The sequence below is a fragment of the Ovis aries genome, chromosome 25 (genome assembly GCF_016772045.2).
Source record: "Ovis aries strain OAR_USU_Benz2616 breed Rambouillet chromosome 25, ARS-UI_Ramb_v3.0, whole genome shotgun sequence".
In the NCBI taxonomy this organism is placed as follows: domain Eukaryota; kingdom Metazoa; phylum Chordata; class Mammalia; order Artiodactyla; family Bovidae; genus Ovis; species Ovis aries.
The window spans coordinates 5,309,132-5,327,177 of NC_056078.1; the positions used below are offsets into that span (position 1 = coordinate 5,309,132).

At 44.2% G+C, this 18,046-nt stretch overlaps 1 protein-coding gene across 2 annotated transcripts in view; it reads right to left on the reverse strand.

Annotated features, from left to right (window-relative positions):
* PCNX2 (pecanex 2) overlaps positions 1-18,046 on the reverse strand; it is a 311,506-nt gene that overhangs the window by 52,467 nt on the left and 240,993 nt on the right. For both annotated transcript variants that reach the window (XM_012104979.5, XM_060406546.1), the window contains one exon: positions 3,317-3,570. In XM_012104979.5, coding sequence (XP_011960369.3) covers positions 3,317-3,570 — 254 coding nt within the window. The remainder of the gene's footprint in view (positions 1-3,316; positions 3,571-18,046) is intronic.

Below are 18,046 nucleotides of genomic sequence, written 5' to 3' on the forward strand. Positions count from 1 at the left end.
GCGCTGGGTGGCAGACAGAGCCTTGCGCTCTTCTCCCTGTCCTTTTTACGGATCGCAGTTCAGCAGTGAGTTGTTTCCTGGTGTGCTCCTGAGGGGAGGTGAGCCCAAGGTCCTTCTACTCTGCCATCTTGAATCGCCCCCTCTGTCTTGCCCTACTCTTGAGGCACTGTGGGGAGACAGCCAATTAGCCGAGGTGGCGAGTTCAGGCTCTCTCACCCCACGTTTTGTAAATGAAGACTGTACTAGCTGAGCTCACTTGCAGCACTGCGCATGTGCATCACGAGGTGCTCACTCGGTCACGGGCTCCCGTGCGTGATACGCCTGTGTGGGCTTCACCATGAAAGCGCTGGCCGCTGCCGCGCTGGGGCTACGCTGGAGCGACCTCATGGTTCTTTTATGTGAGCTTAGGCTATGGCTCCGTTACAGTTGTGTTACGGTTCTGTTGCGGCTGCTGCTACGGCTGCTAAGTCAGCCAGGAGAGAGGCTGTGCTGTGGCTGCCTTGCCAACCAGGAGAGAATAAACGTGTCTGCAGTTCCTACGGCTCCTCGCATCTTCTTCCAGCCTCTTAGCACGAGCCTTGCCTACCCTGAGTTGAGCGAACAGTGTGAACAGCAAGACAATTGGCATCACGAACAGGATCTGCGATACAGGCACCAAGGAGGCACGTGGCCTCCGGGCTCATTAATCTGGCCCCTCTAGACCTCTAGCTGCCCCTCAGACTAAGCTCCCAGACCCTTGCACAGCTGTAGTCAGCCCCTGGATCTAACTCCCCTGCAATGACCACATCTTGTTGTCACTTAGGAACTACACCAGATTCTTCTGGAGGGAGGTGTCAAAGAGAGCTGGTCGCCATTTAACATCAGTTTTCTCCTTCCTCCATGACACACAAGTTCTCTCCGGGTTCATGGCTGCCCAGAACACCTTTCCAAACCCCCTCAAAGCTGGCATATGACAACATTCTGGCCAATGGGACACAGCAGCAGCATTCTGTGGCAACTTTCAGGAACCTTCTTAAGGAATAGCTAGCTGGTGCATATCCTTCACTTTCTGGGTTCCTTCTTCCATCCATTTGAGCCTTGAGATGGGTGTGCTAAGTCGCTTCAGTTGCGTCCGACTCTTTGAGACCCTGTGGATTGTAGCCCATCAGGCTCCTCTGTCCATGGGATTTTCCAGGCAAGAACACTGGAGTGGGTTGCCCTTTCCTCCTCCAGGGCATCTTCCCAATGCAGGGATTGAACCTGTGCCTCCTGCTTTGGCAGGCGGGTTCATGACCACTAGCACCACCTCGGAAACCTGTCTTGACACTCAAAATGGCGGAGCTGGAGCCGGAAGAAACCTGGGGCCCTGAGCACTTGGAGCAGGGCTTCGTTTATGTGTGAGAGGAATACTTGTGTGTGAGTCACTGGGATTTCACGACCCACCGCCAAGTCTAATGTCAACCGATAGACTGAGTTGCCCAAAGTGGACTCTGTATGAAAACCTTCTTGGACCTCAGATACAATGGCCAGGGGAACACGTGGAGTCATGACACAAAAGATCACAACTTCCTGATTCACTTCCCAGATCTTCCCCAATTTGTCTGAGGTTGGACATTTATTATTTTGCATGAGGTCTGGATATAACGTTTTCCATCTGTCTAACATACACAAAGGTGGTGAGCATGAATCGCTCAAGCTGTTTAAAACATTCTGCCACAGAACAGGGTCTCCCCAATGTCTCTTGTTGCAATCACCTTGGGGTGTGATCATTAAGAGTTCTTTGCCCTTCTGAGTTTCATAGTCTGAATTCTATTTCCTGAACAATCAAGCAGTTACTCCCAGTTTCTAAACATCCTTCTTTGTAGTTGATGGAAACTCCCAAAACTTCAGGCACCTGTGTAATCTTCTGATTTTGTATTTCCTTATTTCTGCTGGACCACTTGTCTCAGCCTCAGCTCGCAGGGAGCTTGGGGTCTCAGATGATGAGCTTCTTCATTATGAATGGCACTAAGATGTGGACCCTTTTAAAGACCATGCAGGGTTTGCACCATGCAAAGTAGTCCCTCAGAAGAGAAGCCACCATAGACATCCCCAGACACAACTGCCTCTGCCTGTCCTAACCCTTTAGAAAATACTTTCATCCCGATTATCACTGCGCATCTTGGTCAAGTCTTACATTTGTCTTCCCGGAGACATATTCCAAACCAGGACCTGTTCTGATGTTGAGTACAGGTTGGATAGATGCAGGTACCCAGCAACTGAAAATAAATGTGCTAGTCCCCACATGAGTGAAGAGAAAAGGCTGCCAAAGCTAATCCTGATGGGATCATTTAGCTATTTTTGCAGTTTTATCATGAGCTTAAAAAAATTCATTCTGGTTCTAAAAAGTAGAAATTTGTAGAGCCTTTAAATTAATACTTATAATTCATGAAAGTTTAGGCTTGGTCATATTTCCAAGATGTTTCCATTTATCAGCACCATCATTACTAACAACTCATGCTGTGTTAAAAGTGAAGAGTTTCAGTTTAGGAAAGTGAAAAATTTGGGAGATGGATGATGGTGGGAGCTTCACAATAATGTGAATATACTTAGTGCCACTAAACTGTACAGTTAAATATGATTAAAATAGTGTGTTTTATATGATATGACTTTTGTTGGTGTTGTTTAGTCAATAAGTCGTGTCCGACTCTCGCGACCCCATGGACAGTAGCCCATCAGACCCCTCTGTCCATGGGATTTCCCAGGCAAGAATACTGGAGTGGGTTGCCATTCTCCTCTCCAGGGGCTCTTCCTGACCCAAGGATCGAACCCACGTCCCCTGCATTGGCAGGCAGATTCGTTACCACTGAGCCACTTGGGAAGCCATGATTGTTTCAAAAAATAAAGAAAAAGATCTAGGTAAGAAAAGAGACTGCCTATTCGTTTCCAGGCTTAGAACAGCAGTCCCCAACCTTTTAGGCACCAGGGACCAGTTTTGTGGAAGATAATTTTTCCATGGACCGGGGGTAGGAGGCATGGCTTTGGGTTGATTCAAGTGCATTACACTTACTGTGCACTTTATTTCTAATCCAATCCCGCCACTGATCTGACAAGAGGTACTGGTCCACAGCCTCCAGGAGGTACTGGAGGTGGGGGTGCCCTAACTTGGGGCACAAAACCTCAGGCCAGTCCAAACCTCTGAGGCTTTTTCACAAAACCAACAGTCCTGAAACTGAACTAAGCCTCTGCTTCAGACACTCAGGAGAAACTTCTTAAGCTCTTTACAAAACTCTCCAGGAGTCTTTTGAGCCAGCCCTGCATTCCTACTCAGACACGTGTCTGGGACCCGGAGTAGTACCTTGATATAGTATCTGATAAGGATCCTTCGGAGATCAAAAACCTGCAGCATGGTGGCTGCGTTGTTGTCCATGATGCTGTAGCCCTCCAGGATGTACTGGGTCCGTGCGATCTCCCAGGTGAGCCAGCGGAGGTTAAAGGCGGCATTGCAGGACAGGAGGTGGGGCAGGTGACCTGGTTTGCAGCAGCAGCAGCCCCTGTCGTCCTCGTCACCCTCCGTGATGGCTTCCACCTCCCTCTGCTGGCAGTAGGTTCCTGGCAATAACAAACACGATGGAAGTTTACAAGAGATCATAGGATAATCTTTGTTTAGAATGGATTTCCCTCTTGCCCTTACTAAGAGAAAGATGCTAAAGAGAGTCTGGAAATCAGAAGATTTGTATAGTTCTTAGTTCAAGCAAATACCCCCAAATAAGTCACCAACTTTATAATCATTAATTCATTTATTCATTCATATTAATTTTGACTCTCATCTCCTCCTGTGTTGTTTTTCTTTTTGTCTATGTGTGTGTGTGTGTGTGTGTGTGTGTGTGTGTGTGTGTGTGTGTGTATGTGTGTGTCTTAGAACAGACACATTCTCATGGCAGCCATGGACATTAATGCCGAAATGCAGGATGGTTATATCCTTCAGTTTCCCTTTCCAGAAACCTGCAGGTCAAGGCTGAGCCAATAGGAGGCTAAAGAATGTGGCAGGTGGAGAAGTCTGAGAGCAACCAGATGCATATTGAAGTGTTACGAGGAAGGGTGTCCTGGAAGATCTTCTTGGCCCAAGTGCAAGGGCATAATCACCTCCCCTCATATGACTAGAAGCAGGACATCTGACTCCTTTAGCAAGTATTTTGAAACTTAATGCAAACATGAAACTGTCCGCACACCCATTTCCGCACTTCACTTTTCCTGGGGTCTTATCTCATTATTCACAATGCCGGGTACTTGGTAGGTGATAACAAAGTGGTTGGTGGAATGACTGAAGGAAAGGCTGGATGACAAATGAAAGGATTCTTATCCAGATCACTCTATTACAGGCGTGCATGCACGCTAAGTTGCTTCAGTTGTGTCTGACTCTTTGTGACCCTATGGACTGTAGCCCCCTAGGCTCCAGGCAAGAATACTGGAATGGGTTGCCATGCCCTTCTCCAGGGACCTCCTGACCCCCACATCTCTTATGTCTCCTGCATTGGCAGGTGGGTTCTTTACTACTAGTGCCATACAGGCAACAGATACCTTATTGAGAAAATCCACAGGGCCTGCAATAGCCTCTGGCTTCTCTGGTGGCTTAGACGGTAAAGCGTCTGCCCACAATGTGGGAGACCTGGGCTCGATCCCAGGGTTGGAAAGGTCCCCTGGAGAAGGAAATGGCAACCCACTCCAGTGCTCTTGCCTGGAAAATCCCATGGACAGAGGAACGCGGTAGGCTACAGTCCATGGGATCGCAGAGAGTCGGACATGACTGAGCGACTTCATTTCACCTTTCACATTACCAGAGGAAGATAAAAACAGGCGACGTTTAAACTAAGTCTCTCTATAGTACCCATGAGTGAGATGGTCATAATAGATCAGAGATGAAAAACTGCAACCTTCAAATAAAAGTGTACACACAGAACTGTCATGATAACAGCCTATGATACGGAAGAAGAGAGCGAGCAGGTTGTTGTAACGTAAAGTGAAACAGTGAGGGGCTGATCCTGGGTCTTAGGATTCCGTTTGTCTTTCTCCAAGACCTCACGGCTTTGGGTCTGAGCTGAAAAGCACTCTCTATTAAACATTTCAGGGCTCTCTTTGCTCATTCTGTAATATGAAACTTTTATTCCTGCAGGGCAAGACGCACAGAAACAACACAGGTGAACCGCAATCAGTGAGTAATTCAGACCACATGTTGGGGGCACCCAGCGTGAATAATGGCCTCCAAGTCCTAACTGAGCTGCCCACCAGAACCCCAGGACCAGGGGCACTGGACTCCAGGGAAGTCTCCCCGCTCAGTGGCACAACAACAACACTGGTTAATTAGATGATTTGAGGAGAGATGCTCTTTCAGTGAAAGTAAGACAATTCATAGAAATAGACCTTACAAAGGAGAAGCATAAAAGGGGGAACTTCACCTCAAATAGATTAGCAAAACTGTTTAAATGACATGCCTTGAGGGTTTTTTCCAGTTTCTGCTTCCTTCCTTCTCCTCCATCCAGGTTAGGCATTTATCACGCTGGGCTGATGTCAGCGCTGTTTGTTTTACATCAAACTGGAAGGGGTGTGTGCGTGTATTCATGAGTACGTGAAGACAATGAATAACCTGGATTTCTACTAACTGAAGAAAATAACTTAGTGGCATCCTTTGGGAGAAGCAAGAGCTCATATCTACATTGATGAGAGGACCAGCTGAGGAAGGGGTTTGCTCTGAAGGACTACTAGGCAGTCATAACTGCCCAAGGCTTTTAATAAACACTGAGGTCAGGTAGGTCTTGTACCTTTTTTTAGGAATGAAAGGTTCATAGAGTAAGCACCCTACAAAAGAAATTTCCAGTCGAGAACTTTATCTCCTATTGCTGACAATCCTTCAGCTCTACCATCTCCCACCTCCTCTCCCTCTTCCACTCAGTAGCTCTTCTTGCCCGTTCACTCGGTGCCAGCCCCTGCATGCCAGCTATTGCACTGTACTACTGTACTTTTCAAGGTGCTGTCCTGTGAGATTAAAAATGTTTTCTTTATTTCTTGTGTTTGTTTTTAATGCATTATTTGTGTGAAAAGTCTTATAAACCTATTACAGCACAGCACTATATAGCCAATTGTGTCAGGTGGGTACCCAGGCTAACTTTATTGGACTTAGGAACAAAGTGAACTTACGAACATGCCCTTGGAATGGAATTTGTTTGTATGTAAGGGACTTCCTGTAGTCAGGATCACACCGTAAAAGAACAGAATGATGAAATACAGTCATTTCTGCAAAGGCACTAATTTTGCTGTTCACATGCAAATCAGGCCCATGTCTTCTCAGAGAGTCTCCCTGGGTTCAGAGCATGTTTCCTTCAAAAGGAAGACGGGGGGTCAGTTGCCCCCACACTTGACCTTTTCCAGACGACTGTCTCTGGAGTTTCCACTGAACCGAACTCTTGGCATCTTTTATGTGGCTGTGTTCTCATGGTCTAACTTAGTGGGACATGGAAAGCATTATATAAATATTTTAAAAATGAATTTTGAGAGTATCTGGGAATCTTTTCATTCTGATAAATGATTGTGCCTCATGAAAGCTGTGAAAACTGAGTATTTGAACTGGCAATGTGTCCAGTAGATCCCAGATATCTTGCACACAGGATATACATGAATTTCTTGAGCGCAGCCAAAATGCAGGGCAGCCACTGAGGCTGCGGCTACACCAGACGGGCCTCTCCTGACCACCTGACCATTTCCTCCTCCCTTCCTCATTTCCAAAGGAGCAAACACTGCCTCCCTTTAAGCACCACTGGCCTTCTTTACCAGGGACAGGTCAGTCTTGGCTTATTTATTCATACTTCACTCCAAAAAGATATGAAGTCAGTCTTAAAAGGCACACACAGTACAAAAGCAAATGATGAAATTTTAACTGAAGATGAGGACAGGAAAAACATAACAGAGCCAGAAGAATGTCAAGAAACCTTCACTTCCTTCTATGATGTCCTATAAATTTACTAAAGGTGGACCACTGATTTCACTCGGGCTTTCTACCAACCAGTAGTATAGAAAGATAACGAGGAGTTTCTCACGTCCTTAAGACAAAAGGAAAATAATTGCTTGGGAGGATCGCAGCTATTTCTGTTGAAGACAGCACAGAGATGACATCCCCAGCCCATCACAGAGAGAACACTGCACAATATGGTGCCCACGGTCCTTATCAGCTTGCACAAGTGCAATCACGAGGTTCCACAGCTGTTCTAATAGGATTAAAGCACAATAAAGAAAAATTTCTATAGGTGGCCAAACTAATTCAGTTTTAGGCATGTGGCGCTCCAGAGGTCTGGTGTCACCCAAGGGCAGATTCTGGAGATGCAGGAGGACTGGGAGGACCTCACACCTTTCAGGAACTCCCTGATATGGACCATGTCTCTCCACTTAGTTTTTAATTGACTAATTTTTGTGGTGCAGCCAAAAAGAATTGGGATCTTAGTTCCCAGATCAGGGATCAAACCTGTGTCTCCTGCAACGAACGTGCAGCAACTTAACCACTGGACCACCAGGAAGCTCCCCTCTGCACCTCGTTCTGACAATGACTGTGTATTGAGTGGCAGTGTATTTTAACACACTTTCCCTGACAAGCACAGGAGTGTGGCTATCCTGTGGGGCTGGTGAGTGCAGGCATGCTTGCTTTAATGGTAGAGGCAGAGGTGACATTCTCTGGGGAAAACTGGGAAGCCAAAGGAGAAAGCCTGTGAATATGAGAAAGGAAGGGCGGGCAGACAAGAGTGGAGGAGATGCCCTCCTGGCTAGGAAGTGGGGCTAAGATCCCTGGAGGGGAGAGGGGAGGCGCAGGGCAGGATGACTGGAGTGGGAAATTGACGCTTATGGAGACATTTGAACTTCATTCTGTAGGTAACAGAAGGGTAACAGGTATTTTTAAGTCCCAATTAAGAGAGAGAATGTTGTACTTAAGAAACATTCCCCTGAGGCCTTGGGAGAGTATAGAGGAGAGATTGGTCATGGGGCAGTCAGCCACCCAGAGTCCCATTTCAAGTGAAGAGTGATGGGACTGAAACTAGGGTACAGGCTGTGTATGGAGAAACTGGAGGAAATGATGGAGGCGCTGAGCCATTATGTGATGGGGACTTCAAAGGATGCATTAAAACGGATCCCCTGCAGCAGTAAGGCTGCACTGGAAGAATGTCAGCTTGTTTACAACCTTCCAGCAAGAGTAGGCACATGAAAGCCCAAATGCACAGCACGTTTAAGATTGGGCTTCCTGGCCCTCCAAGTTCCTCTTTATCTGATGTGAGTTATCCCAAGGACTGGCTAATTGGATTCCACAGAAAACCCCAAATATCATCAACATTATTATGCTTAGTGTTACCCACTAATTGTTGTTGTTCCGTCACTAAATTGTGTCCGACTCTTTGTGATCCCATGGGCTTCAGCACGCCAGGCTTCCCTGTCCTCCACTATCTCCCGGAATTTGCTCAAGTTCATGTCCATTGAGTCAATGATACTATCTAACCATCTCATCCACCGATAATGGTTTACAATAACTTTACTAGATGTTTATTTGAGCTGAGTTTTGACATAGTCACAGCCTTCATCAGCCTGACATGCCAGGCATACGAGGATGGTGTTTTCTATATGCTAAGGAGTGAGGTTTCCTGGAGGTGCTGCCAGAGAGAAGTTTAGATTATCCTTAAACTACCCTGCTTGTGGAGTGGAGGATAATTAGGCATAGAAGGAGAAGATGGCATCAGAGGATGAGCTGGCTGGACTGTCAGGAGCCGCATTAGGCATTACTGACAAAATGGAGGCACCGTCCCCAGCCCCCTCTCCTCATTCCGCAGGCACGGATCCCGGGATGAAGGAGTTAGGCCTTGTAATTCTGACTGGTCTTTTCCTCTCCTCAGCTGAGTTGACTGCAAAGGAATATTAAGGTGCTTATTGTTCTTGAGAGGAGCATGAGAAGGCATAAAGCCTTCTGCAGCATTGCTCTGAAAATCATTCATAAAGTTAATCACTGACATTTGTTCAAGGACTTTTACAAAAAAGTGTTCCAGGATGAGCACATAGGCCGCAGCTTGAGGCCATGGGAGGGATTGATATCCGAAGCCTATTTGCAAGGAGAATGTTTATGGCAAAGGAGTTTACTGAATTTAGGGCTTAGAAATAATTAAAACAGTTAGAAGTTAAAGATTTAAGGAATGTTGTAAAGTTAGCATATTTTACTATAGCTTATAGAAGTTAGGAATTTTTAGAGACACTGGAGCTAGAAGCCTTTTTAGGAGATAGTGAGCTCAGGATGTTAGGGGCAAACAGGAGTTAGGAAGATAAGTAGCAAACTGAGGCATGTAGCATGAGTTACAATGTAATCACAAGTTAACTACAGGACACATTAGAGGAGGTAGATTAGATAATAGATGATAAGGCTGATTCCGAGAGAATCACTGAAGCAGGAACTCTGTTTGAGGAGCAACAGTGATTTATGGAGATAATAAATCTGGGAGAGGGGGAACCGAAAATGTCAAACCTCTGGCCTCATGTTTTTGTAAAAGTATAAAAAAGAATCTTAAACTTGGAATAAACAGGCAGTCCAGAGAAAAACGAGAGGCTGTCTCAGTCGCCGACAGCGTTCATCTCTTCAGGTTGAATCCCTGGCTGCTGGAGCTGGACTCCGGCACTGGACAGCATCATCGATGCAATGACCGTGAACTTGGGTCAACTCTGAGAGACAGTGAGGGACAGGGAGGCCTGGCATGCCATGGGGTCACAAAGAGTTGGACAGAGCTGGGCTACTGAACAAAAACAACGGCTTTTTTTTTCAAGTTGCTTTTCAAGTTGCAGGTATAATGTACAGTTCGGGATGTATATTGGACTGTTACTGCATCAAATGCATTTCCTTCTGAGGTCACAAGTAAGCTTGTTCCTGAATTGCTCAGGTCTGCAAAAAGGAGGAGGCCATCAGATTCATTCCCTACATATGAACAAGGGCCATTCTAAGACGGCATTTGTAAGTCCAATTCATTCATAAGTGTAACAAAGGTAGCCTAGGCACTGCACTAACATAACCGGCTAGTCAGTACTGCACTGTAATAGGCATGCGATACTTTTCACACAAATGAGACACAAAAAACAAACACAGAAAAATAAAGAAGACATTTTTCATCTCACAGCACAGCGCCTTGAAAAGTACAGTAACACAGCACAACAGCTGGCATACAGTGGCTGCAGGCATGTTCACATCTTTGAAACTCACACCTTGAAGGCTCATATGTAGGGGACTTACAGTATAGTCACTGCTAAGCTCAAAGCAGTTCACTTCCATGAACATTCGGACTCCACACAGGCCAGTGTGCATTACATGCTGGAAACACAAGCTGTGAGAGTCAGGGTCAGTCTGTGCTGAATCTTGTTGAAGATTCAGCTTCTTTAGTGCCCCTTCTAACACCGTAATACACATAACACATGTAATTATGAAGAGTTTCAGACCATTTTTCTTCAGACCAGAAATCTAAACTATCATTGCTTCCTGCCAGCTGATTAGATCAAGGGCCATTTTTGTGGCCAAATGAAATAATGTCAGGGAAAGCTTTTAAAAAAAGTTTTTCAATGAATGTCATTTTTAGAAGGTCACAGTGGAATTTTTTTTCCCCCAAATTTTTCCTACAGCTTCAATGTTATTGACACGTCTTTCTCAGCCCTTCCTCCACCTTACGCTAGTTCTCTGGAATGGAATCCTAGAATGTGAGCCGAAAGGAGTATACAGGTCATTGAGCCCCAGCTACTTGCCATGGGAAATGACCCTGTATCTCCTAGACATCACCAGATTTAATTTCTGGGAAGAAATACTTAATACAATGATAATCTGTCTCATTACCCTTTCCTAATTGCTAAACATACATTTGATGATCACACACTTTAAATTAATCTAACCTTAAAGATGGAGAAATGGTCACAGAACAGAACTTAAACAAGGACCTGACCTATGGATGCACTGAATGAGTTTAGTTCTTTATTTTTTTACTAGATAATTTCTTCCCAGTCCCAACTTCCATTCCTTCAGCTGCACTGGATCCAAGCATCTTTTTCTTAAGTGGAGTATAGTTGCTTTACAAAGCTGTGTTAGTTTCTGCTGTACAGCAAAGGGAACCAGCCATATGCACACATATAGCCCCTCTCTTTTGGATTTCCTTCCCATTCAGGTCGCCACAGAGCACCGAGTGGAGTCCCTGGTGCTGCACAGAAGTGGACCCGAGTGTCTTTTAAATGCCACACTGAGGGTTTAGGAGAAGTGTATTGGCTCAGTGTGCAGTGCAGGGAAAAGTATGTGAACATAATTTATAGCATGTTTGATTTTGTGGTCATAGCAGACATTTTTTATTATAACAGTTCTGTCTTCCAAAGAGCCTCAATTTGCTTCACAATCTGGCCATAGAAATACAATTTGTTTTATGACCTGTTCAGCAAGTGAGATTTTGAATGTGGTGTAACAGTTTTTCTCAGAGAATTTTTATATTCAATATTCTTAAAATTTTAATTTCTGTTTATGGGACATTTACCAACTTAAAAAGTAACTTCTCAGAGAGCATCTCATTGATTGCACACATCAACCCAGCTAGGCAGATGTAATCTCTTCTTTTAGTAATAATTTCTTTTAGTAAAATTAGGACACTAGTCTTCAAAACATCTTGTCTAGAAGAAAGTTCTGGCCTTTTGAATTCAAAGTCCATGGTTTTCCCTTATCACAGAGTGTCTCATGAGCCTTGACAAATTACAAGCAAAAGTTCCCTAAATTTACTTTTTCCTTCTAGCCTATAGGAGAAAATGAAATAAACCACATCCCACAGTGCACAGGGGAATTTATGATGGGCAAATCTGAAGCATAAGAAAAGCTGAAATATATCCAATAATGGTATCTGTGAATGATATGGTATCCCCCCCACCCTCCATTTCTAGATGAGAAAAACCAATGCATTCAATCTTACTGAGTCATTTACTTTCTAATTAATATTTAATTCAAACAAGCATTATCTTGCTTTTCTCCCACACACTTTGAGTGTTGAATGTTAAAATATGCAGACTCTGTTAATGTTCTCCAGGAAAGCACTTCTCCTTTCCCAGACTCTAGTTATCTGGACAAGCAGGGCTTCGTCTTGTTCACCAGTATGTCGCATAACTTGAAATGAACAAAAATATGCATTGAGGAATTCTGAGTGAGAACCTATTATTTCATGGGTAAAGTTTGGAACCAAGGGACTTAACAGCTTCCTCAAGCTATACAGACAAAAGAAGTACACTCACTGATGACCTAATTGTTGCCATAGGGAGGAGAATTCTAGCTGGTTCCAAGATTAGCGGGAGCTCTGACTATACATGGATCAGCCAGTTAGGATAAGGGTTTGGGTTGAATTAGCTTTAGATTAGATTAGGTTACATACTTATTTTTAGAATGTCCCCGCAGGGTGGTGATTATGGGGGTGTTAGCCAAACTATGAGATGGCTGATAACATTTCACACAGACAGGAACGCAAATCTCATTTTTGTGATATTTTCCAGGCCTGATGGTAATGTGTGGCTACCTCTTGATAGCTAACTATGCCTTTGCTTTCCATGTTCATCCTGCAGGAGCCGTCCAGTTTGCATGGTTGCTAAGGCAGTCAGCAGTTCAAGAAACTGAGCTCCTAAAAGTGGTGGTTCCATATTAACGCTTAGAAGGATATTCAGGTAAAAGTTTTCTTTTTGAATTTCAACAGCCAGAGAGATGTAAAGACAATGATTACTCATTTTTCTTTCTTTTCGGGTAATCTTTCCTTATGTTTTCTTCCTTCCTCCTTCCTCCCCTTTCCTTCCTTCTTCCTTCCCTGCATCCCTATTTCCTTCCCTCGCTCCCTGCCACCCTCCAAGGCCATGGAGTTTACAAAGGTCACGGACTTTGGAGTCATCCACAACTAGGCATTTATCCCTCCTCCGCCACTGACTCTGAAGCCTTGAGCTTCCTCCCTGGGAGGAAATTCTATCAAACTCCCGGAGGGAGTTCAACTTTCTCCCCATGATATAGTGGAAGGACATATAGCTCCCAGACTGATGAGCCATCAGAGCTGGAAAGAACTTTTTGTTGTTGTTTCTTTCTTTTTTTTTTTAAAAAAAAATCAATTTACTTATCATAATTGGAGGCTAATTACTTTACAATATTGTGGTGGTATTTGCCATACATTGACATGAATCAGCCACGGGGGTACATGTGTTCCCCATCCTGAACCTCCCTCCCACCTCCCTCCCCATCCCACCCCTCTAGATTGTCCCAGGGCACCAGCTTTGAGTGCTCTATTTGGGCACCACCAAACCTGGACTGGTCATCTATTTCACATATGGTAATATATGTGTTTCAATGCTATTCTCTCAAAGCATCCCACCCTTGCCTTCTCCCACAGAGTCCAAAAGTCTGCCCTTTATATCTGTGTCTCTTTTGCTATCTCGCATATGGGGTTGTCATTGCCAACTTTCTAAATTCCATATATATGCGTTAGTATATTGTATTGGTGTTTTTCTTTCTGACTTACTTTGCTCTGTATAATAGGCTCCAGTTTCATCCACCTCATTAGAATTGATTCAAATGTATTCTTTTTAATGGCTGAGTAATATTTAATTGTATATCTGTAACACAGCTTTCTTATCCATTCGTCTGCTGATGAATATCTAGGTTGCTTCCATGTCCTAGCTACTGTAAACAGTGCTGCGATGAACACTGGGCTACATGTGTCTCTTTCAATTCTGGTTTCCTCAGTGTGTATGCCCAGAAGTGGGATTGCTGGGTCACAAGGCAGTTCTATTTCCAGTTTCTTAAGGAATCTGCACGCTGTTCTCCATAGTGGCTGTACTAGTTTGCATTCCCACCAACAGTGTAAGAGGGTTCCCTTTTCTCCACAACCTTTCCAACAATTATTGTTTGTAGACTTAGATAGCAGCCATTCTGACTGGCGTGAAATGGTACCTCATTGTGGTTTTGATTTGCATTTCTCTGATAATGAGTGATGTTGAGCATCTTTTCATGCGTTTGTTAGCCATCTGTATGTCTTCTTTGGAGATATGTCTGTTTAGTTTTTTGAACTGTTTTTTGACTGGGTCATTTATTTTTCTGGTATTGACCTGCATGAGCCTCTTGTATGTTTTTGAGATTGATTCTTTTGTCAGTTGCTTCATTTGCTATTATTTTCTGAAGACTGTCTTTTCAGCTTGCTTATAGTTTCCTTTGTTGTACAAAAGTTTTTAAGTTTAATTAGGTCCCATTTGTTTATTTTTGCTTTTATTTCCATCACTCTGGGAGGTGGGTCATAGAGGATCTTGCTGTGATTTATGTTGGAGTGTTCTGCCTATGTTTCAGAGCCGGAAAGAACTTATAATCACACCAAGGTTTTGATGAAGAAATTGAGACTCTGAGAAGTCAAGTCACGTGTGTGCCCCTATTGAACATCCTGACCTAAAGTGGAGTTTTTTGTGCAACTTGGAAAATGACATGGAGCTATACAAGTGATTGAGGACATCATATCCCAGTTATTCAGTGTTTAATAAACCAAATGAACACTATGGTACAAATTTCCAACCAAAAGGAGACATGAAAAGAGGAAATGAAATGGTCAGGTAGAATGAGAAGCTCTTGTTAAGAGCCCTGTGGGTTTGCCCACCTCTAAGCTGGAATCAAGATTGCCAGGAGAAATATCCACAACCTCAGATATGCAGATAATACCACTTTAATGGCAGAAAGCAAAGAGGAACTAAAGAGTCTCCTGATGAAGGTGAAAGAGAAGAGTGAAAAACCTGGCTTAAAACTCAACATTCAAAAAACCAAGAGCAAGGCATAAAGTCCCAACACTTCAAGGCAAACAGATGGCAAAAAAGAGGAAACAGTGACAGACTTTATTTTCTTGTGCTCCAAAATCATTGTAGACAGTGACTGCAGCCACAAAATCAAAAGACACTTGCTCCTTAGAAGACAGGTTATGACAAACCTAGACAGCATATTAAAAAGCAAATACCTCACTTTGCTGACAAAGGTCTGAATAGTCAAAGCTATGGTTTTCCCAGTAGTCGTGTATGGATATGAGAGTTGGACCATAAAGAAGGCTGTGCACTGAAGAATTGATGCTCTCAAACTGTGGTGTTGGAGAAGACTCTTGGGAGTCCCTTGGACAGCAAGAAGATCAAACCAGTCAGTCCTAAAGGAAATCAACACTGAATATTCATTGGAAGTCCACTGATGCTGAAGCTGAAGCTTTAATACTTTGGCCACCTGGTGTGAAGAGCCAGTTCTTTGGAAAAGACCTTGATGCTGGGAAAGATTAAGTGCAAGAGGAGAAGTGGGCTGCAGAGGATGAGATGGTTGACTGGCATCACTGACTCAATGGGCATGAGTTTGAACAAAGTCAGAAAGATAGTGAAGGACAGGGAAGCCTGGTGTGTTGCAGTCCATGGGGTCACAAAGAGTCAGACACGACAGAGCGACTGAACAAACAACCCCTAAGTAGCTGTGAGTCTTGGGAAATAATTCATCTTGAGGGTCTGGATTCCCCATCAGTTAGATGGGAGGAAGTATTGGGATTAAAACCAATCGGGGGTAGCTGTCACCTTCACAGGCAAGAGAGTGCTTTGTATCTTATAAAAGTCTCTCTCCAATGCCTTTTTTTTTTTTTCTCCTATTCTTGGTTCCTCTTCATTTATAATAACAGGATTTTCAAGTTGTCTGACTCCTTTTGTTGGAAACTCTGTTCTCCTCATTCATATTTCTCCTCTTTTATAGAAATAAGCCAAACCATCAAGCTAGGTCACTTGGATGACTAACAGAGAATGGAAATGGATTGAACAGATAATCAGCTCTCACTTTCCCATTTCTCTGTGTCCGCCTACTCGGATTATGGTTAAATACAACAGGTTCCATTTCTTTTGAAAAGCCTTGAATTTGGTGCTCCTCACACTGAGGACCTTCCAAAGTTCCTTGTCTGTTTCCTTGACCTTAGACTTAAAGCTGACTAATCCACCAATTCTTGAACAGTTTCCTTAAAGGCTCTCTGGCTGGGTAGATGCAAGAGATACTCATAAACCAAGAACAGCAGTACAATCATGTTTCCTTACATGAACAACAAAAACAACAAAAAAAATGTATTTCTATTCTGGGATGCATGGGCCAAAGGAGTAGAACAGAAACACGTGGCTTCTTTATTTGTATTCTTAATTTGAATTTACTCCACTATAGTACTATCCAATGGAAACAGCATGGGCCATGAGCCTTTATCAATCATTTGGGCTACCCAGGTTCTAAACTCTTATTCTAATGTTGCGAAAATTACCCGCTGTGCCAGAGGCTGGCTAACTGTTCACCAAACTTTTTACTTTTTCTCCTGGGTACTCAGCTATACAACATTTCTCTTATGCATGTTTGAAACATGTGCTCAATGCCTTCAGTCTTGTATGACTCCTTGAGATCCCATGGACTGTAACCCTCCAGGCTCCTCTGTCTATGGGATTCTCCAGGCAAGAATACTGGAGTGGGTTGCCATTTCCGACTCCAGGGAACCTTCCCAACCCAGGAATCAAACCTACGTCTCCTGTGTTGGCAGGAGGAGTCTTTACCACTGCGCTACTTGGGAAGCCTCCTAACTAACCCTTCAATTCAAAGATCGGTTAAGTTTGCTGAAGATGCTATAAGCCACATAAAACTTGTGCTATAACTATAATTCAGATTCAACTCAGCGAACCTTAAAAGTTCTTCCCTTGAGTTCCAGGAAAAAATGGAAAGCTCTCAAAAATAGGCAGTTCTATTGCATTATTGTACCCAGACACTTAATTTCTACCACCTACTGTGGCATTTTCTGGCATTTGTGAAAAGTATCAGGGAAATGGTGCTTCTCTGTTCTTTAGAGTCTGATCGTCACTCTCTTGGCCCAATAACCTTTTCCCAAATAAGCTCCCTAAATTAGATTCCTAGAATTTGTACGGATGTACAAGAATTCTCTTTGGGTTATAGTTTTTAAAATATGAAGTGACGGCAATTTGTTCTTGGTGGAAACGTGTCCTTTAGTCACTGTGAGGTTCAAGAAGGCATGACCTGGCTGTTGTTTACCTTTCTAGCACTGTCGGTGACCCCTTCCTCCCAAAGCACCTGGAAACCACATCTGGCTACTTGGTGCCTCCTTGTAATCACACCAGTTGTTCCCTCCTCTCCGTTCTAACTGCAGCCCCTCCTCTGCTGAGCTGACAGACCCCAGCGCCCTTTCTGATTCCAGCGCCCTTCCTCCGGCCCCCAGGCACCCCACGCGCTGTGCTGCTATAACAGCCATGTCTCTGGGCAGTAAGTACTTACCACGCGCCTGTCTTCTAAGGGAGGCTTCAAGCTCCACAAGGCAGGGCCTTTGCTTCTTTACTCAGAGCACCTAACTTAGTGCTTGACATATAATCAGTGCTGAATAAATATCTCCCCAATGAGCATTAAGTGCTTCCTGGGTGGCTCAGCAGTAAAGAGTCTGCCTGCAATGCAGGAGACTTGGGTTCCGTCTCTGGGTCGGGAAGATCCCCTGGAGAAGGAAATGGCAACTGACTCCAGTACTGTTTCCTGGAAAATTCCATGGATGGAGGAGGCTGGCAAGCTACAGTCCATGGGGTCACAAAAGAGTCAGACACAACTTAGGGCCTAAACAACAAAAATGAACATTAGACACATATGTCCACCTAGCTATGTGATACATTCACTAGGATGAATCCAGGGCATTTTAAAAAGAAAATATTTAAAATGGAGCTCTTGACTGCATCCTCAAACCCAATGTGCCACTCCTTATCCAGGTTTCTCAGTTTCAGTAAAGGCACCAATGTCCATTGGGCTCTCAACCTAGAAAGCAGGGAGCATACTGAGCACCCCACCTTCCCTCACCCCAACATGTAGGCCTGCCCACCACTTCTGAGCCTCCCAGCACATCTCTGCCTCTGCTCTCTTCTCTCGCTGGGGTGACTACAGGACACTCCTAGGTGGTCCCCCTTTTTCTCCTTTCATCCCCTCCAGTACATCTTCCACACAGCAACCAGAACA